Source organism: Streptopelia decaocto (assembly GCF_964273445.1).
Source record: "Streptopelia decaocto genome assembly, contig: HAP1_SCAFFOLD_880, whole genome shotgun sequence".
Taxonomy (NCBI): Eukaryota; Metazoa; Chordata; class Aves; order Columbiformes; family Columbidae; genus Streptopelia; species Streptopelia decaocto.
The window spans coordinates 26,377-52,000 of NW_028116844.1; the positions used below are offsets into that span (position 1 = coordinate 26,377).

Below are 25,624 nucleotides of genomic sequence, written 5' to 3' on the forward strand. Positions count from 1 at the left end.
CACAGGGGTTTGGGGGGACATGGGGATTGGAGGTTTGGGGGACATGGGGGTTTGGGGGGACACAAGAATTTGGGGCAACATGGGAGTTTGGGGGACATGGGGGTTTGGGGGACACAGGGACATGGGGCGACATGGGGACATGGGGGTTTGGGGGACACAGGGGTTTGGGGGGACATGGGGTCTTGGGGGACAAGGGGGTTTGGGGGACACGGGGGGTTTGGGGGGACGTGGGGTCTTGGGGGACATGGGGGTTTGGGGGGACACGGGGGTTTGGGGGGATATGGGGGTTTGGGGGACATGGGGACATGGGGCGACATGGGGACATGGGGTCTTGGGGAACATGGGGGTTTGGGGGGACACAGTTTGGGGGGCCATGGGGGGACCCGTGAACCCCCGCACCCCCGCCTGGCGCTGACCGGTCCTGCGCAGCGACGCTGGACGGGGGGCTGGGGCTGCTGCTGCCCATGCAGGAGAAAACCTACCGGAGGCTGCTGATGCTGCAGAACGCGCTGGGCAGCGCCCTGGCGCACCACGCAGGACTGAACCCACGCGCCTTCAGGTAACACACACACCGACCCACACACTGACCCACACACTGACCCACACACTGACCCACACCTGGCGCACCACGCAGGACTGAACCCACGCGCCTTCAGGTAACACACACACCGACCCACACACTGACCCACAGACTGACCATAGACTGACCCACAGACCGACCCACGGACTGACCCACAGACTGACCCACACCTGGCGCACCACGCAGGACTGAACCCACGGGCCTTCGGGTAACCCACAGACCGACCCACAGACTGACCCACAGACTGACCCACAGACCGACCCACGGACTGACCCACAGACTGACCCACACCTGGCGCACCACGCAGGACTGAACCCACGGGCCTTCGGGTAACCCACAGACTGACCCACTGACTGACCCACACACTGACCCACAGACTGACCCACAGACTGACCCACAGACTGACCCACGGACTGACCCACACCTGGCACACCACGCAGGACTGAACCCACGGGCCTTCAGGTAACACACAGACCGACCCACAGACTGACCCACACACTGACCCACAGACTGACCCATAGACCGACCCACAGACTGACCCACACACTGACCCACACACTGACCCACAGACCGACCCACAGACTGACCCATAGACCGACCCACAGACTGACCCATAGACTGACCCACACCTGGCCCACCACGTGGGGCTGAACCCACGGGCCTTCAGGTACGACCCATAGACTGACCCATGGCCCCAGTGTCCCCAATGTCCCTGGTGTTCCCAGTGTCCCTGATGTCCCCAGTGTCCCCGATGTCCCCTGTCCAGGCTGCTGCACATGGAGCGGCGGGCGCTGCAGAACACGGTGTCCCCCCAGTGTCCCTGATGTCCCCAGTGTCCACAGTGTCCCCAATGTCCCCAGGCTGCTGCACACGGAGCGGCGGGCGCTGCAGAACGCAGTGTCCCCCCCGTGTCCCCTGATGTCCCCAATGTCCCCAGGCTGCTGCACATGGAGTGGCGGGCGCTGCAGAACGCGGTGTCCCCACAGTGTCCCTGATGTCCCCAATGTCCCCTGTCCCCAGGCTGCTGCACATGGAGCGGCGGGCACTGCAGAACGCGGTGTCTCCCCCGTGTCCCCAATGTCCCCAATGTCCCCACGCAGGCTGCTGCACACGGAGCGGCGGGCACTGCAGAACGCGGTGTCTCCCCCGTGTCCCCAATGTCCCCAATGTCCCCACGCAGGCTGCTGCACATGGAGCGGCGGGCACTGCAGAACGCGGTGTCTCCCCCGTGTCCCCAATGTCCCCAATGTCCCCACGCAGGCTGCTGCACACGGAGCGGCGGGCACTGCAGAACGCGGTGTCCCCCCCGTGTCCCCAATGTCCCCAATGTCCCCACGCAGGCTGCTGCACACGGAGCGGCGGGCACTGCAGAACGCGGTGTCCCCCCCGTGTCCCCAATGTCCCCAATGTCCCCACGCAGGCTGCTGCACACGGAGCGGCGGGCGCTGCAGAACGCGGTGCGCAACGTGTTGGACGGGGAGCTGCTGCAGCGCTACCTGTACCTGAGCACCATGGAGCGCGCCGAGCTGGCCAAGAAGATCGGCACCACCCCCGACATCGTGAGCCGGGGGGCTGGGCTGTGGGGCAGAGCTGTGGGGCAGGGAGCCATGGGGCTGCTGTGGGGCTGGGAGCCGTGGGGCTGGGAGCCATGGGACTGGCATATGGGGCTGGGAACCGTGGGGCTGCCATCCATCCCATCCCATCCCATCCCATCCCATCCATCCCATCCCATCCCATCCCATCCCATCCCATCCCATCCACCCCATCCCATCCCATCCCATCCATCCCATCCCATCCCATCCCATCCATCCACCCCATCCCATCCCATCCATCCCATCCCATCCATCCCATCCCATCCCATCCATCCATCCCATCCATCCCATCCATCCCATCCATCCCATCCCATCCATCCCATCCCATCCATCCATCCCATCCCATCCCATCCATCCCATCCCATCCCATCCCATCCCATCCACCCCATCCCATCCCATCCATCCCATCCCATCCCATCCCATCCATCCACCCCATCCCATCCCATCCATCCCATCCCATCCATCCCATCCCATCCCATCCATCCATCCCATCCATCCCATCCATCCCATCCATCCCATCCCATCCATCCCATCCCATCCCATCTATCCCATCCCATCCCATCCATCCCATCCACCCCATCCCATCCCATCCCATCCCATCCCATCCCATCCATCCCATCCATCCCATCCCATCCCATCCATCCCATCCCATCCATCCACCCCATCCCATCCCATCCATCCCATCCATTCCTTCCCATCCCATCCATCCCATCCCATCCATCCACCCCATCCCATCCCATCCCATCCATCCCATCCATCCACCCCATCCCATCCCATCCATCCCGTCCCATCCCATCCCATCCCATCCCATCCCATCCCATCCCATCCCATCCCATCCCATCCATCCATCCCATCCATTCCTTCCCATCCCATCCATCCCATCCCATCCCATCCCATCCCATCCCATCCCATCCCATCCCACCCCACCCCACCGCACACATCCCACCCCACACATCCCGCACCCCATAACCCCTCAACGCCTCTTCCCCCCAGATCCTGGACGACCTGCTGGAGATCGACCGTGTGACGGCGCATTTTTGAGAGACCCCCCCAAAGAAATACATTTTATAAAGAACCGGGACCCCCGCCCCGTGTCTGTGTTCCAGGTCGGGGGGGGTTTGGGGGGGGGGGCAGTTTATTTCAACTTGGGGGGGTATTTTGGGGTCCCCCCCTACCCCTGCAGATACTCGTCCATCTCGGGGCTGGGGGTCAGGACCCCCCAGTGCAGGAGCAGCCGCAGCAGCGACATCGTCACCCGCGCCGAGAGGCTCTCGAACCTGCGACCCACAGCGGGACGGGGGGGGTGAACCACGGGCCTTCAGGTGCGACCCATAGACTGACCCATAGACTGACCCATAGACTGACCCACACCTGCCCCACCACGCAGGACTGAACCCACGGGCCTTCAGGTATGACCCATAGACTGACCCATAGATTGACCCATAGACTGACCCACACCTGCCCCACCATGTGGGGCTGCCCAAGGGGTCACCGTCCCCACACTCTCCATGTTTGTCCCATCCCTGATGCGGGTGCCACAGGGTGTCACTGGGGTGTCCCCAAGCAGGGGGGTGTCACCCAATGCTGGTGTCCCCCTTGACGTCCCTGTCCCCCGATGCTGATGTGTCCCTGATGTCCCTGTGTCCCCAGTGCTGATGTCCCCCCGCTGTCCCCTTTCTGCCCTGATGCCAAGTGGCCCTGGTTCCCAGTGCCCATATCCCCAGTGTCCCCAATGTCCCCAGTGTCCCCTGTCCCCAGGCTGCTGCACACGGAGCGGCGGGCGCTGCAGAACACGGTGTCCCCCTGGTGTCCCCAGTGTCCCCAATGTCCCCAGTGTCCCCTCATGTCCCCAGTGTCCCCACGCACGCTGCTGCACATGGAGCAGCAGGCACTGCAGAACATGGTGTCCCCCCAGTGTCCCCCAGTGTCCCCAATGTTCCCTGATGTCCCTGATATCCCCAGTGTCCCCAATGTCCCCACGCAGGCTGCTGCACACGGAGCGGCGGGGGGGTCAACAGGACCCTGGGGGTCAAGTTCAAGAGGTGCAGGACCCCAGGGGTCAATGTCAGGAGCTGCAGGATCACAAGGATCAAGTTCAAGGGCTGCAGGACCCTAAGGGTCAAGGTCAGGGGCTGCAAGACCTCAGGGGTCAAGGTCAAGGGGTGGGGCTGCAGGACCCCAGGGGTCAAGGTCGGGGGCTGCAGGACCTCAGGGGATGCAGAACCCCAGGGGTCAAGGTCAGGGGGTACAGGACCCTGGGGGTCAAGTTCAAGAGGTGCAGGACCCCAGGGGTCAAGGTCAGGGGCTGCAGGATCTCAAGGATCAAGTTCAAGGGCTGCAGGACCCCAAGGGTCAAGGTCAGGGGCTGCAGGACCTCAGGGGATGCAGAACCCCAGAGGTCAATGTCAGGGGCTGCAGAACCTAAGGGGTCAAGGTTAAGGGGTGCAGGACCCCAAGGATCAAGTTCAGGGGCTGCAAGACCCCAGGGGCCAAGTTCAAGGGTTTCAGAACCCCAGGGGTCAAGTTCAAGGGCTGCAGAACCCCAGAGGTCAAGGTCACAGGGTACAGGACCCTGGGGGTCAAGTTCAAGAGGTGCAGGACCCCAGGGGTCAAGCTCAGGGGCTGCAGGATCACAAGGATCAAGTTCAAGAGCTGCAGGACCCCTGATGACCCCCATGTCCCTGATATCCCCAGTGTCCCCAATGTCCCCACGCACACGGAGTGGCGGGGGGGTTCCCCACAACACCCTCTGCTTTCACCCCCCCCCCCAATTTCCCCAGCACCCCCAGACCCACCTGAGCGCCACCTCGAACTTGAGGCTCTCCCAGAACACGCGGAACCAGCAGAAGACGCCGATGGCACCGATTCCACCCACTTTCTCCCCGGTCAAGCGGCTCCAGCTCCTCACGGCGCTATGGGGTGAAAACACCTCATCCCCACCCCCCCCAAAAACCCCCCCAAAACCCCCTTTTTTCCCCCCCCCACCCCGAAACTCACGCCTTGGCCATGAGGGTGTAGCGGTCGATGGGGGCGCCCAGCGCGGCGTGGATGCTGCGCACCGTGTTGATGTTGCGGAACACCAGCAGCATGGGCCGCGGCAGCGCCCGCAGCACCCGCAGCACCCGCTGGAAGTGCTGCGCCGCCATCTCCTGCATGTACGCCCGCTCCGCGCCCGTCAGCGCCCGCGCCAGCGACAGCCCCGCGCGCCGCAGCGGCCGCTGCAGCAGGATCTCGCTGAACAGCAGGTAGTCTGGGGGGGGACACGGGACACGGGGGGTCAAGGTCAGGGGATGCAGGACCACAAGGATGAAGTTTAAGGGCTGTACAAAACCAGGGGTCAAGTTCAGGGGCTGCAGAACCTCAGGGGTCAAGTTCAAGAGCTGTAGGACCCCAGGGGTCAAGGTCGGGGATGCAGGACCACAAGGATCAAGTTAAGGGGCTGTAGAACCCCAAGGGTCAAGTTCAAGGGCTGTAGAACCCCCAGGGGTCAAGGTCAGGGGCTGCAGAACCTCAGGGGTCAAGGTCAAGGGGGGCAGGATCCCAGGGATCAAGGTCAGGGGCTGCTGAACCCCAGGGGTCAAGTTCAAGGGGGGCAGGATGCCAGGGGTCAAGGTCAGGGGGTGCAGAAACTCAGGGGTCAAGTTCAAGGGGTGCAGGACCCCAGGGGTCAAGGCCGGGGGCTGCAGAGCCTCAGGGGTCAAGGTCAGGGGCTGCAGAACCTCAGGGGTCAAGTTCAAGGGGTGCAGGACCCCAGGGGTCAAGGTCAGGGGCTGCAGAAACTCAGGGGTCAAGGTCAAGGGGTGCAGGACCACAAGGATCAAGTTTAAGGGCTGTACAAAACCAGGGGTCAAGTTCAGGGGCTGTAGACTCCCCAGGGGTCAAGGTCAGGGGGTGCAGAAACTCAGGGGGCAAGTTCAAGGGGTGCAGGACCACAAGGATCAAGTTCAGGGGCTGCAGTACCCCAGGGGTCAAAGTCAGGGGGTGCAGAAACTCAGGGGTCAAGTTCAAGGGGTGCAGAACCCCAGGGGTCAAGGCCAGGGGCTGCAGAAACTCAGGGGTCAAGTTCAAGGGGTGCAGGACCCCAGGGGTCAAGGTCAGGGGCTGCAGGACCACAAGGATCAAATTAAGGGGCTGTAGAACCCCAGGGGTCAAGGTCAGGAGCTGAAGAACCTCAGGGGTCAAGTTCAAGGGGTGCAGGACCCCCAGGGGTCAAGGTCAAGGAGTGCAGGACTCCAGGGGTCAAGGTCAGGGGATGCAGAACCTCAGGGGTCAAGTTCAAGGGTTGCAGAACCCCAAGGATCAAGTTCAAGGGCTACAGAACCCCAGGGGTCAAGGTCAGGGGCTGCAGGATCTCAAGGATCAAGTTCAAGGGCTGCAGGACCCCAAGGGTCAAGGTCAGGGGCTGCAGGACCTCAGGGGATGCAGAACCTCAGGGGTCAAGGTCAAGGGGTGCAGGACCCCAAGGATCAAGTTCAGGGGCTGTAAAACCCCAAGGAGGCAGGTTTGGGGGTGGCAGCCCCCCCAGGGGTCAAGTTCAAGGGTGGCAGCCCCCCCAGCCAAGGGGTCAAGTTCAAGTTGAAGCAGCCCCAGCCCCCGACTCACCCTGCACGCCCAGCTCGGCGGCGCGGCTCCGCATGGCCCCGTGGTCGCGCAGCACGATGGCTCTCCAGAGCTGGCACAGCGCCGCGCGGTCCCTGCGGTCCCCGAGGCCTCAGCGGGGGACACGTCACCCGTGTCCCCAACGTCCCCCCCGGGACCCCCCCGGCCCCCCTGACCTCTCGCTCAGGAACTCGTACAGCCCGTGGTCCAGCAGCACCAGTTGGGCTTTGCCGTCGGGGCCGCGTCGCACCAGCACTGTGGGGGGGGACACGGGGACATGGGGACACCGGGCGCCTCGGGGACACCCCCAGGGCCTTGGGGACCCCCCCGGTGCGGGTACCGTTCCCAGGGTGGGGGTCGGCGTGGATGAAGCCGGTGTAGAAGATTTGCTCGGCGAACACGCGGATCAGCTTCTCAGCCGCCTGTGGGGACATGGGGTGTCCCTGGGGGTGTCCCCGGGTGTCCCCAGGTGTCCCCGGGGTGTCCCCAGGTGTCCCCAACGCGGGGGGGTCACTCACGTCCTGCACGCCCAGGCCCTGGCTGCGGATCCCCTCCACGTTGGTGATCTTGCAGCCCTCGCAGAAATCCGCCGTCAGGACGCGCTGGGGACACGGGACACGGGGACACGGGGACAGGGACACAGGGGACAGGGGGACAGGGGACAGGAGTACACAGGAGTACACGGGACAGGGGTACACAGGGGACAGGGGTACACAGGGGGACAGGGGTACACAGGGGACAGGGACACAGGGGACCAGGGACACAGGGGACCAGGGACACAGGGACACAGGGGGACACAGGGGACAGGGGGACACAGGAGTACACAGGGGGACACAGGGGGACAGGGGTACACAGGGGATAGGGGTACACAGGGGGACAGGGGTACACAGGGGGACAGGGACACACAGGGGAGAGGGACACAGGGGACAGGGGTACACAGAGGGACAGGGGTACACAGGGGGCAGGGACACAGGGGACCAGGGACACACAGGGGGACAAGGGTACACAGGGGGACAGGGGGACACAGGAGTACACAGGGGGACAGGGGGACACAGGAGTACACAGGGGGACAGGGGGACACAGGGGGACACAGGGGACAGGGGTACACAGGGGGACACAGGGGACCAGGGACACAGGGGACGGGGGGACACAGGGGACAGGGGGACACAGGAGTACACAGGGGGACAGGGGTACACAGGGGGACACAGGGGACAGGGGGACACAGGGGACAGGGGGACAGGGGTACACAGGGGACAGGGGGACCAGGGACACAGGGGACAGCGAACAGGGGTACACAGGGGACAGGGACACAGGGGGACAGGGACACAGGGGGACACAGGGAACGGGTACACAGGAGTACACAGGGGACAGGGGTACACGGGATAGCGGGACAGGGCATAGGGAGACAGGGACATGGGACAGGGGGACAGGGACACAGGGGGACACAGAGGACAGGGACACAGAGGGACACCGAGGACAGGGAAACAGGGGGACAGGGGTACACAAGGGGACAGGGACATGGGACAGGGGGCAGGGACACAGAGGGACACAGAGGACAGGGACACAGGGGGACGGGGACACGGGGGACGGGGACACGGGGGGATGGGGACACGGGGACAAGGGTAGGGACAGGACACAGGGAGACAGGGGAACACAGAGGGACACAGAGGGACACGGGGGTAGGGACACAGGGAACAGGGGGACAGGGGTACCCAAGGGGACAGGGACACGGGACAGGGGGACAGGGACACAGAGGACAGGGACACGGGGGGACAGGGACACAGAGGACAGGGACACAGGAGGACAGGGCACAAGGGTAGGGACAGGACATGGGGACACAGGGGGACAGGGGAACACAGGGACACGGGGACAGGGACACAGTGGGGACACAGGGGGACAGGACACAAGGGTAGGGACAGGACACAGGGGGACAGGGGAACACAGAGGGACACGGGGACAGGGACACAGTGGGGACACAGGGGGACAGGACACAAGGGTAGGGACAGGACACAGGGGGACAGGGGAACACAGAGGGACACGGGGGGACAGGGGGACAGGCAGGGGAATGGGGAGGGCAACAGGTAGGTTCAAGCAGGGACAGGGACACACGGGGACAGGGACACAGCGGGGACAGGCAGGGACAGGGATGGGGACACATCAGCCCCCTGTCCCTGCCACCCCGTCCCTGCTGTCCCCACAGTCCCTGCAGTGCCCTGTCCCCACGGTCCCTGTCCCACTGTCCCTGCCACCCTGTCCCCATCACCACTTCAGTCCCTGTCCCTTGTCCCCAACACACCCCCAGTCCCTGTCCCAGAAATCCCGTCCCCTGATCCCTGTCCCCCCGTCCTTGTCCTCGTTCCCTGTCCCCATCGCACCGACGGTCCGTGTGCCTGTGTCCCCTGTCCCCTGTCACCTTGCTGCTCCTGTCCCAGTGTCCCCATGTCCCCATGTCCCCTGTCACCTTGCTGCTCTTGTCCCAGTGCACACGTGTCCCCATGTCCCCTGTCCCCTGTCACCTTGCTGCTCTTGTGCCAGTGCACACGTGTCCCCATGTCCCCTGTCCCCTTGCTGCTCTTGTCCCAGTGCACATGTGTCCCCTGTCCCCTGTCACCTTGTTGCTCTTGTCCTAGTGCACCCATGTCCCCTGTCCCCTGTCCCCTTGCTGCTCTTGTCCCAGTGCACACGTGTCCCCATGTCCCCTGTCCCCTTGCTGCTCTTGTCCCAGTGCACACGTGTCCCATGTCCCCTGTCCCCTTGCTGCTCTTGTCCCAGTGTCCCCATGTCCCCTGTCCCCTGTCACCTTGCTGCTCTTGTCCTAGTGCACCCATGTCCCCTGTCCCCTGTCCCCTTGCTGCTCTTGTCCCAGTGCACACGTGTCCCCATGTCCCCATGTCCCCTGTCCACTGTCACCTTGCTGCTCTTGTCCCAGTGCACACGTGTCCCCTGTCCCCTGTCACCTTGCTGCTCCTGTCCCAGTGTCCCCATGTCCCCATGTCCCCTGTCACCTTGCTGCTCTTGTCCTAGTGCACCCATGTCCCCTGTCCCCTGTCCCCTTGCTGCTCTTGTCCCTGTGCACGCGTGTCCCCATGTCCCCATGTCCCCTGTCCACTGTCACCTTGCTGCTCTTGTCCCAGTGCACACGTGTCCCCTGTCCCCTGTCACCTTGCTGCTCCTGTCCCAGTGTCCCCATGTCCCCATGTCCCCTGTCACCTTGCTGCTCTTGTCCCAGTGCACACGTGTCCCCTGTCCCCTTGCTGCTCTTGTCCCTGTGCACGCGTGTCCCCATGTCCCCATGTCCCCTGTCACCTTGCTGCTCTTGTCCCAGTGCACACGTGTCCCCATGTCCCCTGTCCCCTTGCTGCTCTTGTCCCTGTGCACGCGTGTCCCCATGTCCCCATGTCCCCTGTCACCTTGCTGCTCTTGTCCCATTGCACACGTGTCCCCATGTCCCCTGTCCCCTGTCACCTTGCTGCTCCTGTCCCAGTGCACACGTGTCCCCATGTCCCCTGTCACCTTGCTGCTCTTGTCCCAGTGCACTCGTGGCACCACGACGTAGCCGCAGTGCCGCAGGTCCCGGGCGCATCGCTCCGCGTTCCGCCCCTCGTTCTCGAAGTCCAGCTCCTGCGCCAGCGTCCCCTTCAGCTCCTGGGACAGGGGACAGGGGACATGGGGACACGGGGACATGGGGACACGGGGTCCTGAGCCTGCATCCCCTTCAGCTCCTGTGACAGGGGACACGGGGACATGGGGACACGGGGTCCTGAGCCTGTGTCCCCTTTGGCTCCTGGGTCAGGGGACATGGGGACACGGGGACATGGGGACATGGGGTCCTGAGCCTGCATCCCCTTCAGCTCCTGGGTCAGGGGACATGGGGACATGGGGACACGGGGACATGGGGACACAGGGACATGGGGACACGGGGTCCTGAGCCTGCGTCCCCTTCAGCTCCTGCGACAGGGGACATGGGGACATGGGGACACGGGGGGCCTGAGCCTGCATCCCCTTCGGCTCCTGGGTCAGGGACATGGGGACATGGGGACATGGGGACACGGGGACACAGGGGACACGGGGACACGGGACACGGGGACACGGGGACACGGGGACATGGGACGTGGGGACACGGGGACATGGCAACCTGGGGACACAGGGACATGGGGACACGGGGACATGGGGACATGGGGACATGGAGGCCTGAGCCCGCATCCCCCCAGCCCAGCACCAGGGGGCAGGAACCACATGGTGTGCGGTGGCAGCTCAGCAGGGACATGGGGGTGACACGGGGACACTGGGGTGACACGGGGGGTCTCTGGGGGGTGTCACCTGCAGCCCCCAGCCCAGGGCCAAGAGGGGGCAGGAACCCCCCGATGTGCAGCAGCAGCTGGGGGGGGGACAGGGGATACTGGGGTGACCTGGGGACATGGGGGTGTCATGGGGACACTGGGGTGACACTGGGGGTGTCACCTGCAGCACCCATCCGAGCGCGAAGGCCGGGTGCATGATCCCCATGATGCGCAGTGGCAGTTTGGGGGGACAGGGGACACTGGGGACACTGGGGTGACCCAGGGGTGACATGGGGACACTGGGGTGACCTGGGGACACTGGAGTGACATGGGGTGACCTGGGGATGTGGGGTGTCACCTGCAGCACCCATATGAGTGCAAACGCCGGGTGCATGAACCCCACGATGCGCAGTGGCAGCTTGGGGGCACAGGGGACACTGGGGTGACCCGTGGGTGACATGGGGACACTGGGGTGACCTGGGGACACCAGGGTGTCACCTGCAGCACCCATCCAAGCGCAAAGGCCGGGTACATGAACCCCACGATGCGCAGTGGCAGCTTGGGGGCACAGGGGACACTGGGGACACTGGGGTGACAGTGGGAACATGGGGGTGACATGAGGACACTGGGGTGACCTGGGGACACCCGGGTGTCACCTGCAGCACCCATATGAGCGCAAAGGCCGGGTGCCTGAACCCCATGATGCGCAGTGGCAGCTTGGGAGGGACATGGGGACACTAGGGACACTGGGGTGAGCCAGGGGTGACATGGGGACACTGGGGTGACCTGGGGACACTGGAGTGACATGGGGTGACCTGGGGACACCAGGGTGTCACCTGCAGCACCCATATGAGCGCAAAGGCCGGGTGCATGAACCCCATGATGCGCAGTGGCAGCTTGGGGGCACAGGGGACACTGGGGACACTGGGGTGACAGTGGGAACATGGGGGTGACATGGGGACCCTGGGGTGACTCGGGGACACCCGGGTGTCACCTGCAGCACCCATATAAGCGCGAAGGCCGTGTGCCTGAACCCCATGATGCGCAGTGGCAGCTTGGGAGGGACATGGGGACACTAGGGACACTGGGGTGAGCCAGGGGTGACATGGGGACACTGGGGTGACCTGGGGACACTGGAGTGACATGGGGTGACCTGGGGACACTGGGGTGTCACCTGCAGCACCCATCCGAGCTCGAAGGCCGGGTGCATGAACCCTATGATGCGCAGTGGCAGCTTGGGGGCACAGGGGACACTGGGGACACTGGGGTGACAGTGGGAACATGGGGGTGACATGAGGACCCTGGGGTGACTCGGGGACACCTGGGTGTCACCTGCAGCACCCATATGAGCGCGAAGGCCGGGTGCCTGAACCCCATGATGCGCAGTGGAAGTCTGGGGGGACAGGGGACACTGGGGACACTGGGGTGACCCAGGGGTGACCCGGGGGTGACCCGGGGACACTGGAGTGACATGGGGACATGGGGTGTCACCTGCAGCACCCATATGAGTGCGAAGGCTGGGTGCATGAACCCTATGATGCGCAGTGGCAGCTTGGGGGGACATGGGGACACTGGGGTGACAGTGGGAACATGGGGGTGACATGAGGACACTGGGGTGACCTGGGGACACCAGGGTGTCACCTGCAGCACCCATATAAGCGCAAAGGCCGGGTGCATGAACCCCATGATGCGCAGTGGCAGTCTGGGGGGACAGGGGACACGGGGGTGACCCGGGGGTGACATGGGGACACTGGGGTGACCCATGGGTGACATGGGGACCCTGGGCTGTCACCTGCAGCACCCATCCGAGCGCGAAGGCCGGGTGCATGAACTCCACGATGCGCAGCAGCAGCTCCAGCGTCCGGATGTCGCCTTCGAAGCGGTCGCGGAGATCGATGTACTGGACCTGGGGACACGGGACATGGGGACACGGGGACACGGGGACATGGGACGTGGGGACACGGGACGTGGGGACATGGGGGACACGGGACATGGGGACATGGGACATGGGGACATGGGGACACGGGGACATGGGACGTGGGGACACGGGACGTGGGGACACGGGACGTGGGGGACATGGGGGACATGGGGACATGGGGACACGGGGACACGGGACATGGGGACATGGGGACATGGGGACATGGGATGTGGGGACACGGGACATGGGGACACGGGGACACGGGGAACATGGGACATGGGGTCATGGGGACACGGGGACACGGGGGACATGGGACATGGGGACACGGGGACATGAGGACATGGGACATGGGGACACGGGGACACGGGGACATGGGGGACATGGGACATGGGAGCACGGGGACACGGGGGACATGGGACATGGGGACACGGGGGACATGGGGGACATGGGACATGGGGACACGGGACATGGGGACACGGGGACACAGGGGACATGGGGACACAGGGGACATGGGGGACACAGGGGACACGGGGACACGGGACATGGGGGACCTGGGGACACAGGGATACAGGGACACAGGGACATGGGGGGACACGGGGGACATGGGAGCTGGGGACAGAGGACATGGGGACATAGGGACATGGGGACCTGGGGTCATGGAACATGGGGACCTGGGGACACAGGGACATAGGGGACATGGGGACATGGGGGGACACGGGGACACAGGGCACATGGGGACCTGGGGACCTGGGGACACAGGGACATGGGGACACAGGGACATGGGGACACAGGGACATGGGGGGACACGGGGGACATGGGAGCTGGGGACAGAGGACATGGGGACATAGGGACACAGGGGACATGGGAAGACACAGGGACATGGGGACCTGGGGACACGGGGACATGGGAACACGCGGGGGACACTGCGGGGGGTCACGTGGGACATGGGGGAGTCACAGGGGGACAGGGGGAGGGACATCAAGGGTGACATGGGGGGACATGGAGGGGACAGTGGGTGTCACAGGGGGACATGGGGAGGTCATTGGGGGACACCAGGGGCGACATGGGGGGACAGTGGGGGTCACAGGGGGTCATGGGGGACACTGTGGGGACAGTGGGGATCATGGGGTGCCATGGGGGGACAGTGGGGGTCACTGGGGGACATGGGGGGGGGTTATGGGGGGAGTCATGGGGGACACTGTGGGGGACACTGTGGGGACAGTGGGGGTCACAGGGGGACATGGGGGACACCAAGGGTGACATGGAGAGGTCATGGGGGTGGCATGAGGGGGGTCACAGGGGGACAGGGGGAGGGACACTGAGGGGTCATGGGGGACACTGGGGGGGGGGACAGCGTGGTCACGGGGGTCATGGGGGGGTCATGGGTGGGACATGGGGGATCATGGGGGAGATGGGGGTGTCATGGGGGGACACTGGGGGGGTCATGCTGGGGGACACTCGGGGAGTCACAGGGGACACGGGGGGGTCACTGGAGGGGTCACGGGGGGACACAGTGGGGGGGGCACAGGGGACACCGGGGTTGTCATGGGGGGCACTGGGTGGGTCATGGGGGTATTGGAGGAGTTAGGGGGGGGTCACTGGAGGGTTATAGGGGGTACTGGGGGGGGGGTTACTGAGGTGGGTCACTGGGGGGGTTCATGGGGGGTACTGAGGGGATCATGGGGGTCATGGGGAGTCACTGGGAGGTCATGGGGGGCACTGGGGGGGTCACTGGGGGGGGTCATGGGGAGTCACTGGGAGATTATGGAGGGCACTGGGGGGGTCACTGGGGGGGTCATGGGGAGTCACTGGGAGGTTATGGGGGGCACTGGGGGGGTCACTGGGGGGGTCATGGGGAGTCACTGGGAGGTTATGGGGGGCACTGGGGGGGTCACTGGGGGGGTGCTTTGGTAGAGGCTCCTTGGGGAATCCCAGGGGGGTGTTGTCAATGTTGGGGGGTCCCAGTGTGTCCTGGGGGTGGGGAAGCTGGGGTGGGGGGGGTCACTTGGGGGACTCCTGGGTGGGGGGGGATCCCCAAGGGTGTCCTGGGGGGTCCCTGGGGGACAGTCCAGGGGGGTCCCAGTGTTGGGGGGTCTGAGTGTTGGGTGTTCCCAGGGGGTGTCTGAAGAGGGGGGGCAGGGGGTCTCCTGGGTTTGGGAGGTGGGGGGGGGGTGAGATCCCCAAGGGTCTCCTGGGGTGGGGGGGATGAAGGTCCCAGGGTTGTCCCTGGCGGTGTCCATGGGGGTCCCTGGGGTGTCCCTGGGTCTCTGGGGGTGTCCCTGGGGTGTCCCCAGAGTGTCCCCTGGGTGTCTCTGGGTGTCCCTGGGGAGGGTCCCTGGGGGTCCCTGGGGGTCCCTGGGTCTCTGGGGGTGTCCCCAGGTGTCCCTGGGGGTGTCCTGGGGGGTCCCTGGGGGTGTCCTGGGGGGTCACTGCGTCCCTGGAGTGTCCCCTGGGTGTCCCTGGGGATTCCTGGGGTGTCCTGGGTCCCCGGGGGGTCCCTGGGGGTGTCCCTATGATGTCCCCAGGGTGTCCCTGGGTCTCTGGGTGTCCCCTGGGTGTCCCTGGGGGTGTCCCCAGAGTGTCTCTGAGTGTCCTGGGTGTCCCCTGGGTGTCCCCTGGGGGTGTCCTGGGGGGTCTCTGAGTGTCCTGGGTGTCCCCTGGGTGTCCCCTGGGGGTGTCCCGGTGTCGGGGGGTCCCGGTCCCCACCTTGACGGCCACGGGGGTCCCGTCGTGCAGCTGCGCCCGGTGCACCTGGGCCAGGCTGGCGGCCGCCACCGGCTCGTAGTCGAACTCGCGGAACAGCCCGGCCGGGGTGGTGCGGAACTCCTCCAGGAACAGCTCGTCCACCTATGGGGACATGGGGACATGGGGACAGTGACATGGGAACTCCTCCAGGAACAGCTCATCCACCTATGGGGACATGGGGACAGTGACATGGGGACAGTGACACGGGAACTCCTCCAGGAACAGCTCATCCACATATGGGGACATGGGGACATGGGGACAGTGACACGGGAACTCCTCCAGGAACAGCTCATCCACCTATAGGGACAGTGACAGGGACAGTGACATGGGGACAGTGACATGGGAACTCCTCCAGGAACAGCTCGTCCACCTATGGGGACATGGGGACAGTGACATGGGAACTCCTCCAGGAACAGCTCATCCACCTATGGGGACATGGGGACAGTGACATGGGAACTCCTCCAGGAACAGCTCATCCACCTATGGGGACATGGGGACAGTGACATGGGAACTCCTCCAGGAACAGCTCGTCCACCTGGGGACATGGGGACATGGGGACAGTGACATGGGAACTCCTCCAGGAACAGCTCGTCAACCTATGGGGACAGGGACAGTGACACGGGGACAGGGACATGGGAACTCCTCCAGGAACAGCTCATCCACCTATGGGGACAGTGACATGGGAACTCCTCCAGGAACAGCTCATCCACCTGGGGACATGGGGACATGGGGACAGTGACATGGGAACTCCTCCAGGAACAGCTCATCCACATATGGGGACATGGGGACAGGGACAGTGACATGGGGACAGGGACAGGGACATGGGGACAGTGACATGGGGACTCCTCCAGGAACAGCTCGTCAACCTGGGGACAGTGACAGTGACATGGGGACCGGGACATGGGGACAGTGACATGGGAACTCCTCCAGGAACAGCTCGTCCACCTATGGGGACATGGGGACATGGGGACAGTGACATGGGGACAGTCACATGGGAACTCCGCCAGGAACAGCTCGTCAACCTATAGGGACAGTGACAGGGACAGTGACATGGGGACAGTGACAGTGACATGGGGACAGTGACATGGGAACTCCGCCAGGAACAGCTCGTCAACCTATGGGGACAGTGACAGTGACATGGGGACAGTGACATGGGGACAGTGAGATGGGGACAGTGACATGGGGACTCCTCCAGGAACAGCTCATCCACCTATAGGGACAGTGACAGTGACATGGGGACAGTGACATGGGGACCGGGACATGGGGACCGGGACATGGGGACTCCTCCAGGAACAGCTCGTCAACCTGGGGACATGGGGACAGTGACAGTGACATGGGGACAGTGACATGGGAACTCCTCCAGGAACAGCTCGTCCACCTATGGGGACAGTGACAGGGACGGGGACATGGGGACAGTGACATGGGGACAGTGACATGGGAACTCCTCCAGGAACAGCTCATCCACATATGGGGACATGGGGACAGGGACAGTGACATGGGGACAGTGACATGGGGACAGTGACATGGGGACAGTGACATGGGAACTCCTCCAGGAACAGCTCGTCAACCTGGGGACAGTGACAGTGACATGGGGACAGTGACATGGGAACTCCTCCAGGAACAGCTCGTCCACCTATGGGGACAGGGACAGTGACATGGGGACAGTGACATGGGGACAGTGACATGGGAACTCCTCCAGGAACAGCTCATCTACCTGGGGGGACAGCGTAGGGACATGGGGACAGTGACGTGGGGACATCGTGGGGACATCGTGGGGACATGGGGAGCTCCTCTGGGAACAGCTCATCGACCTGGTGACATGGGGACCCGTGTCCCCCTCCCGGTGTCCCCAGCACAGCGCTCTGTCCTACAGGGGGCGCAGGGTGACCCCCCCATGTCCCTGTCCCCATGTCCCTGTCCCCATGTCACCCCATGTCCCTGTCACCTCTCCATGTCCCTGTCCCTATGTCAACCCTGTGTCCCTGTCCCCTCTCCATGTCCCTGTCCCTATGTCAACCCTGTCCACTCTCCATGTCCCCGCATGTCCCCTCTCCTTGTCCCCCTGTCACCTCCCTGTGTCCCTCCCATGTCACCCCCCTGGCCCTGTGTCCCCTGTCCCCATGTCACCCCCATGTCCCCTGTCCCTGTCCCTTCTCCATATCCCTGTCCCCTCTCTGTGTCCCTGTCCCCTCTCTGTGTCCCTTGTCCCCTGTGACCCCCATGTCCCTGTCCCTATGTCACCCCTGTGTCCCTGTCACCTCTCCGTGTCCCCTGTCCCCATGTCCCCCCATTTCCCTGTCCCCTCCCCATGTCTCTGTCCCCATGTCCCTGTGTCCCCTGTCCCCTCTCCATGTCCCCATGTCCCTGTGCCTGTCCCCTCTCCATGTCCCTGTCCCCCTGTCCCCTCTCCATGTCCCAGTGTCCCTGTCCCCTCTCTGTGTCCCCATGTCCCTGTCCTGGTCACCTCTCCGTGTCCCCGTGTCCCTGTCCCTGTCCCCATGTCCCTGTCCCCGTCCCCTCTCTGTGTCCCCATGTCCCTGTCCCTGTCCCCTCTCCCTGTTCCCACATCCCTGTCCCCTCTCCATGTCCCTGTCATCTCTCCGTGTCCCTGTCCCTTCCCTGTGTCCCTGTCCCTATCCCCATGTCCCTGTCCCCTCTCTGTGTCCCCCTGTCCCTGTCCCTGTGTCCCCCTGTCCCCATGTCCCTGTCCCCTCCCCGTGTCCCCATGTCCCTGTCCCCACATCCCTGTCCTGTCTCTGTGTCCCCATGTCCCCTCCCTGTCCCCATGGCCCTGTCCCCTCCCCGTGTCCCCACGTCTCTGTCCCCATGTCCCCGTCACCGTGTCCCGGTCACCATGTCCCTGTCACCTCCCTGTGTCCCCACGTCCCTGTCACCTCTCCGTGTCCCCACGTCCCTGTCCCCATGTCCCTGTTCCCATGTCCCTGTCCCCTCCCCGTGTCCCCACGTCTCTGTCCCCATGTCCCCGTCACCATGTCCCTGTCACCTCCGTGTCCCCACATCCCTGTCACCTCTCCGTGTCCCCATGTCCCTGTTCCCATGTCCCTGTCCCCTCCTTGTGTCCCTGTCCCTGTCACCTCCCCGTGTCCCCACGTCTCCTCCCTGTCCCCATGTCCCCATCCCCTCCCCGTGTCCTTGTCCCTGTCCCCCTGTCCCCGTCCCCTCTCCGTGTCCCCTCCGTCCCCATGTCCCCGTCACCTCTCCGTGGCGCCGCTGCAGCGCCCGATCCTCCAGGGGCCGGAGCGCGGCGCCGTACTCGGGGGGCAGGAGGTGGTTGAAGGCGCAGAGCCCCTGGCCCAGCTTCACGTACAGCCCCCCGTTCCGCAGGGCCCCCCAGAACAGCCGCTCCGCGCCCCGCCGGTGGCACCGCGACATCCCCGCCGCGAACGCCGCGCTGTCCTGGGGACAGGGGACACGGGGTCACACAGCACCCCAAAACACACCCAACATCACCCCAGCACCGCGACATCCCGGCCGCGAACGCCGCGCTGTCCTGGGGACAGGGGACATGGTCACACAGCACCCAAAAACACCGCGACATCCCTGCCACGAACGCCGCGCTGTCCTGGGGACAGGGGACATGGTCACACAGCACCCCAAAAACACCCAGAGCACCCCAAAAACACTGCGATATCACAGCTGCGAACGCCGCGCTGTCCTGGGGACAGGGGACACGGGGTCACACAGCACCCCAAAACACAGTGACATCCCCCCAGCACCGCGACATCCCGGCCATGAACGCCACGCTGTCCTGGGGACACCAGGGGACATGGTCACACAGCACCCCAAAACACACCCAGAGCACCCCAAAAACACCCAACATCCCCCCAGCACCGCAACATCTCCGCCGCGAACGCCGCGCTGTCCTGGGGACAGGGGACACGGGGTCACACAGCACCCCAAAACACCCAGAGCACCCCAAAAACACCGCGACATCCCGGCCGCGAACGCCGCGCTGTCCTGGGGACAGGGGACAGGGGACATGGGGTGACACAGGGTCACACAGCACCCAGAGCACCCCAAAACACATCCAGAGCACCCCAAAAACACCCGACATCCCCGCCACGAACGCCGCGCTGTCCTGGGGACATGGGACAGGGGACACGGGGTCACACAGCACCCAGAGCACCCCAAAAACACCGCGACATCCCGGCCACGAACGCCGCGCTGTCCTGGGGACACCAGGGGACAGGGTCACACAGCACCCCAAAACACAGTGACATCCCAGCCAGGAACGCCGTGCTGTCCTGGGGACACCAGGGGACACAGGGTCACACAGCACCCCAAAACACAGTGACATCCTGGCCACCAACGCCGCGCTGTCCTGGGGACATGGGACAGGGGACACACAGCACCCCAAAAACACCCGACATCCCCGCCGCGAACGCCGCGCTGTCCTGGGGACACCAGGGGACATGGGGTCACACAGCACCCCAAAAACACCCAGAGCACCCCAAAACCACCGCGACATCCCGGCCATGAACGCCGCGCTGTCCTGGGGACAGGGGACATGGTCACACAGCACCCCAAAAACACCCAGAGCACCCCAAAAACACCCGACATCCTGGCCATGAACGCCGCGCTGTCCTGGGGACACCAGGGGACATGTGGTCACACAGGGTCACACAGCACCCAGAGCACCCCAAAACACATCCAGAGCACCCCAAAAACACCCGACATCACAGCCACCAGTGCTGCGCTGTCCTGGGGACAGGGGACAGGGGACATGGGACACAGGGTGACACAGCACCCCAAAAACACCTGACATCCCCCCAGCACCGCAACATCCCGGCCACCAACGCCACCGCTGTCCTGGGGACACGGGACATGGGACACAGGGTGACACAGGGTGACACAGGGTGACACAGGGTCACACAGCACCCCAAAAACACCCAGAGCACCCCAAAAACACCACGACATCCCGGCCGCGAACGCCGCGCTGTCCTGGGGACACCATGGGACGGGGTCACACAGCACCCCAAAACACAGTGACATCCCAGCCAGGAACGCCGTGCTGTCCTGGGGACACCAGGGGACACAGGGTGACACAGCACCCCAAAACACACCCAGAGCACCCCAAAAACACCTGACATCCCAGCCACGAACGCCGCGCTGTCCTGGGGACAGGGGACATGGGACACAGGGTCACACAGCACCCCAAAACACACCCAGAGCACCCCAAAAACACCGCGACATCCCGGCTACGAATGCCGCGCTGTCCTGGGGACACCAGGGGACACGGGGTCACACAGCACCCCAAAAACACCCGACATCCCGACCACCAATGCCGCGCTGTCCTGGGGACACGGGACATGGGACACACAGCACCCCAAAAACACCGCGACATCCCGGCCGCGAACGCCGCGCTGTCCTGGGGACACCAGGGGACATGGGGTCACACAGCACCCCAAAAACACCCAGAGCACCCCAAAACCACCGCAACATCCCGGCCACGAACGCCGCGCTGTCCTGGGGACAGGGGACATGGGACACAGGGTGACACAGGGTGACACAGGGTGACACAGGGTCACACAGCACCCAGAGCACCCCATAACACACCCAGAGCACCCTAAAAACACCTGACATCCCGGCCACCAACGCTGCGCTGTCCTGGGGACATGGGACAGGGGACATGGGGTCACACAGGGTGATACAGGGTGACACAGGGTCACACAGCACCCAGAGCACCCCAAAAACACCGCGACATCCCGGCCATGAACGCCGCGCTGTCCTGGGGACACGGGACAGGGGACACGGGGTGACACAGGGTCACACAGCACCCAGAGCACCCCAAAAACACCGCGGCATCCCGGCCATGAACGCCGCGCTGTCCTGGGGACACGGGACATGGGACACGGGGTCACACAGCACCCAGAGCACCCCAAAACACACCCAGAGCACCCCAAAAACACCCGACATCACAGCCACCAATGCTGCGCTGTCCTGGGGACATGGGACAGGGGACATGGGACACAGGGTGACACAGCACCCCAAAAACACATCCAGAGCACCCCAAAAACACCCGACATCCCCACCACGAACGCCACGCTGTCCTGGGGACACCAGGGGACACGGGGTGACACAGCACCCCAAAAACACCCGACATCCCCCCAGCACCACGACATCCTGGGCACCAATGCCACGCTGTCCTGGGGACATGGGACATGGGACACAGGGTCACACAGCACCCAGAGCACCCCAAAACACACCCAGAGCACCCCAAAAACAGCCAATATCCCGGCCAAGAATGCCGCGCTGTCCTGGGGGGACACAGGGTGACACGGGGTGACACAGGGTCACACAGCACCCAGAGCACCCCAAAACCGCCTGACATCCCGGCCATGAACGCCGCGCTGTCCCCTCCGTGTCCCCTCTCCGTGGGGACAGGTGACACAGGGTGACACAAGGACACACAGCACCCCAAAACCACCCGACAGCACCCAGAGCACCCCAAAACTCCCAGAACACCCCAAAACCCCCCTGAGCACCCCAAAACCCCCCGAGCACCCCAAAACCCCCCTGAGCACCCCAAAACCCCCCGAGCACCCCAAAACCCCCTGAGCACCCCAAAACCCCAAGAGCACCCCAAAACCCCCCAGGGCACCCCAAAATCCCCCTGAGCACCCCAAAATCCCCCAGGGCACCCCCAAACCCCCCAAGCACCCCAAAACCCCCTGAGCACCCCAAAACCCCAAGAGCACCCCAAAACCCCCCAGGGCACCCCAAAATCCCCCTGAGCACCCCAAAACCCCAAGAGCACCCCAAAACCCCCCAGGGCACCCCAAAATCCCCCAGGGCACCCCAAAACTCCCCAGGACACCCCAAAACCCCAAGAGCACCCCAAAATCCCCCTGAGCACCCCAAAACCCCCCGAGCACCCCAAACCCCAAGAGCACCCCAAAACCCCCCAGGGCACCCCAAAATCCCCCTGAGCACCCCAAAATCCCCCTGAGCACCCCAAAACCCCCCAGGGCACCCCAAAATCCCCCTGAGCACCCCAAAACCCCCCAGGGCACCCCAAAACCCCAAGAGCACCCCAAAACCCCCCAGGGCACCCCAAAATCCCCCTGAGCACCCCAAAATCCCCCAGGGCACCCCCAAACCCCCCAAGCACCCTAAAACCCCAAGAGCACCCCAAAACCCCCCAGGGCACCCCAAAACGCCCCAGGGCACCCCAAAACCCCAAGAGCACCCCAAAACCCCCCAGGGCACCCCGAAATCCCCCTGAGCACCCCAAAACCCCCCAGAGCACCCCAAAACCCCCCTAAGCACCCCAAAACCCCCCAGGGCACCCCAAAACCCCCCGAGCACCCCAAACCCCAAGAGCACCCCAAAACCCCCCAGGGCACCCCAAAACCCCCTGAGCACCCCAAAACCCCAAGAGCACCCCAAAACCCCCCAGGGCACCCCAAAATCCCCCTGAGCACCCCAAAATCCCCCAGGGCACCCCAAAACCCCAAGAGCACCCCAAAACCCCCCAGGGCACCCCAAAACCCCCAGGGCACCCCAAAACCCCCCGAGCACCCCAAACCCCAAGAGCACCCCAAAACCCCCCAGGGCACCCCAAAATCCCCCTGAGCACCCCAAAACCCCCCAGAGCACCCCAAAACCCCAAGAGCACCCCAAAACCCCCCAGGGCACCCCAAAACCCCGCAATATCCCCCCACAGTGTGACACAGCACCCCAAAAATCCCAACAGCACCCCAAAAAACACCTGTGAGCACCCCAAAACCACCGGGACATCCCAGCCACAAACACCACGGGGGGACACAGGGGGACACAGCACCCCAAAAACACCCAGAGCACCCCAAAAACACCCAACATCCTGTCCTGGGGACACAGGGGGACACAGCACCCCAAAAACACCCAGAGCACCCCAAAAACAACCAACATCCTGTCCATGAACACTGTGCTGTTGTGGGGGACATGGGGGTCACACAGCACCCCAACCTCCCCCCCCAGCACCCCAAAATCCCCCAGCACCCCAACATCCCCTGGGGGGACACGGGGTCACACACCAGCCCCCCCCCCCCCCCCAGCCCATCACTGAACCCCCAAGTGGCCATCGAACCCCCCAGCCCATCACTGGGTGCCCCCCAGCACCCCAAGTGCCCCCAGTGCCCCCCAATTGCCCCTGAGCCCCCCAAGTGTCCCCCATAGCCACCAGTGCCCCCCAAGTGCCCCCAGTGCCCCCCAAGTGTCCCCTGAGCCCCCCAAGTGTCCCCCATAGCCACCAGTGCCCCCCAAGTGCCCCCAGTGCCCCCCAAGTGTCCCCTGAGCCCCCCAAGTGACCCCGGAGCCCCCAGTGCCCCCCAAGTGCCCCTGAGCCCCCCAAGTGCTCCCCATAGCCCCCAGTGGCCCCCAATTGCCCCTGAGCCCCCCAAGTGCTCCCTGAACCCCCCAACTGCCCCAACCCCCCCAAGAGCCCCCCCAAGTGACCCCCCGTCCCCCTGAGCCCCCCAAGTGCCCCCCAGCACCCCAAGTGTCCCCGAGCCCCCCAACTGCCCCAACCCCCCCAAGAGCCCCCCAAGTGCCCCCATTGCCCCCACCCCCACCCAGTACTCACCACCTCCTCACCCCCCAGCCCCCCAAGTCTCCCCCAGCCCCCCCCACCTCCTCAGCCCCCCAAGTCCCTCCCGTGCCCCCCAAGTCCCCCCCACCTCATCCAGCCCCCGCAGCGCCACGTTCTGTGTCCACCAATAGTCCAGCGAGATCTGAACACCCACGGCCAGAGACCTGGGGGGCACGGGGGGGTCACACCGGGCACCCCCAAACCCGCCGGAGCCACCCAGGTGGGGTCTCAGCCCTGGGGGAGGGACCCAGGCGTCCGGGACCCCCCACCCCCCCACGACTCCCCCAGCCCGTGTGGGGTCTCAGCCCTGGGGAAGGGACCCAGGCGTCCGGGACCCCCCCACCCCCCAAGCCTCCCCCCAGCCCACCCGCCACCCCCCCTCGCCGAACCGTCCCACGGGGGGGTCAGCCCAGGGGGACCCAGGCGTCCGGGACCCCCTTCCCCAGCCCCCCCCCCACTGCCAAACTGTCCCGTGTGGGGTCTCAGCTCTGGGGGACCCAGGCGTCCGGGACCCCCCCACCCCCCAAGCCTCCCCTCAGCCCACCCGCCCCGCCCCCGCCGAACCGTCCCACGGGGGGGTCAGCCCAGGGGGACCCAGGCGTCCGGGACCCCCTCCCCAGCCCCCCCACTGCCAAACTGTCCCGTGTGGGGTCTCAGCTCTGGGGGACCCAGGCGTCCGGGACCCCCCCACCCCCCAAGCCTCCCCTCAGCCCACCCGCCCCGCCCCCGCCGAACCGTCCCACGGGGGGGTCAGCCCAGGGGGACCCAGGCGTCCGGGCCACCCACACCCCCTTAAGCCCCTCCCCGCCCGCCACCCCCCACCGCGGGAAGAGGGGGGGGGGTCAACCTTGGAGGGACCCAGGCGTCCGGGCCCCCCCGCCCCCACCTGCCGAAGCGTCCCACGCCGTCCAGCAGGAGGCGCGCCCTGCGCCGCTGGGGGGGCTCGGCGCTCAGCCACCAGCCCCCCCCCAGCGCCCCCCCCAGCCCCAGCGCCAGCAGCACCGGCCGCGCCAAACGCCGCCTGGGGGGCACGGGGTCAGGATGGAGCGGAGAGACCCCGACCCATGGAGACCCCGACCCATGGAGACCCCGACCCAGAGAGACCCCGACCCATGGAGACCCCGACCCAGAGAGACCCCTGACCCATAGAGACCCCCCGACCCACAGAGACCCCCCGACCCACAGAGACCCCCGACCCATAACCCCCGACCCATGGAGACCCCGACCCAGAGAGACCCCTGACCCATGGAGACCCCTGACCCAGAGAGACCCCGACCCAGAGAGACCCCTGACCCATAGAGACCCCGACCCATGGAGACC

The 25,624-nt window shown here is 65.0% G+C and overlaps 2 protein-coding genes across 2 annotated transcripts in view; one reads left to right on the forward strand and one right to left on the reverse strand.

The window, feature by feature from the left end:
• Window positions 1-3,259, forward strand: part of CPSF1 (cleavage and polyadenylation specific factor 1) — a gene marked incomplete at its 5' end in the record, with an annotated part of 29,332 nt that extends 26,073 nt beyond the window's left edge. Inside the window, 3 exons of the mRNA XM_082076731.1 lie at window positions 430-559; window positions 2,001-2,139; window positions 3,166-3,259. Of these exons, the coding sequence (XP_081932857.1) occupies window positions 430-559; window positions 2,001-2,139; window positions 3,166-3,213 (317 nt within the window). The remainder of the gene's footprint in view (window positions 1-429; window positions 560-2,000; window positions 2,140-3,165) is intronic.
• ADCK5 (aarF domain containing kinase 5) lies at window positions 3,232-25,504 on the reverse strand (the record flags this gene model as incomplete). The annotated part of the gene is made up of 13 exons (XM_082076732.1): window positions 3,232-3,449; window positions 4,968-5,084; window positions 5,170-5,422; window positions 6,775-6,866; window positions 6,948-7,026; window positions 7,112-7,193; window positions 7,290-7,373; window positions 10,285-10,416; window positions 12,844-12,957; window positions 15,676-15,816; window positions 18,931-19,131; window positions 24,393-24,468; window positions 25,191-25,504. 13 exons carry the CDS (start codon window positions 25,502-25,504, stop codon window positions 3,344-3,346), a joined length of 1,791 nt encoding a protein of 596 aa, XP_081932858.1. The 3' UTR covers window positions 3,232-3,343.
• Window positions 25,505-25,624: the final 120 nt, after the last annotated feature.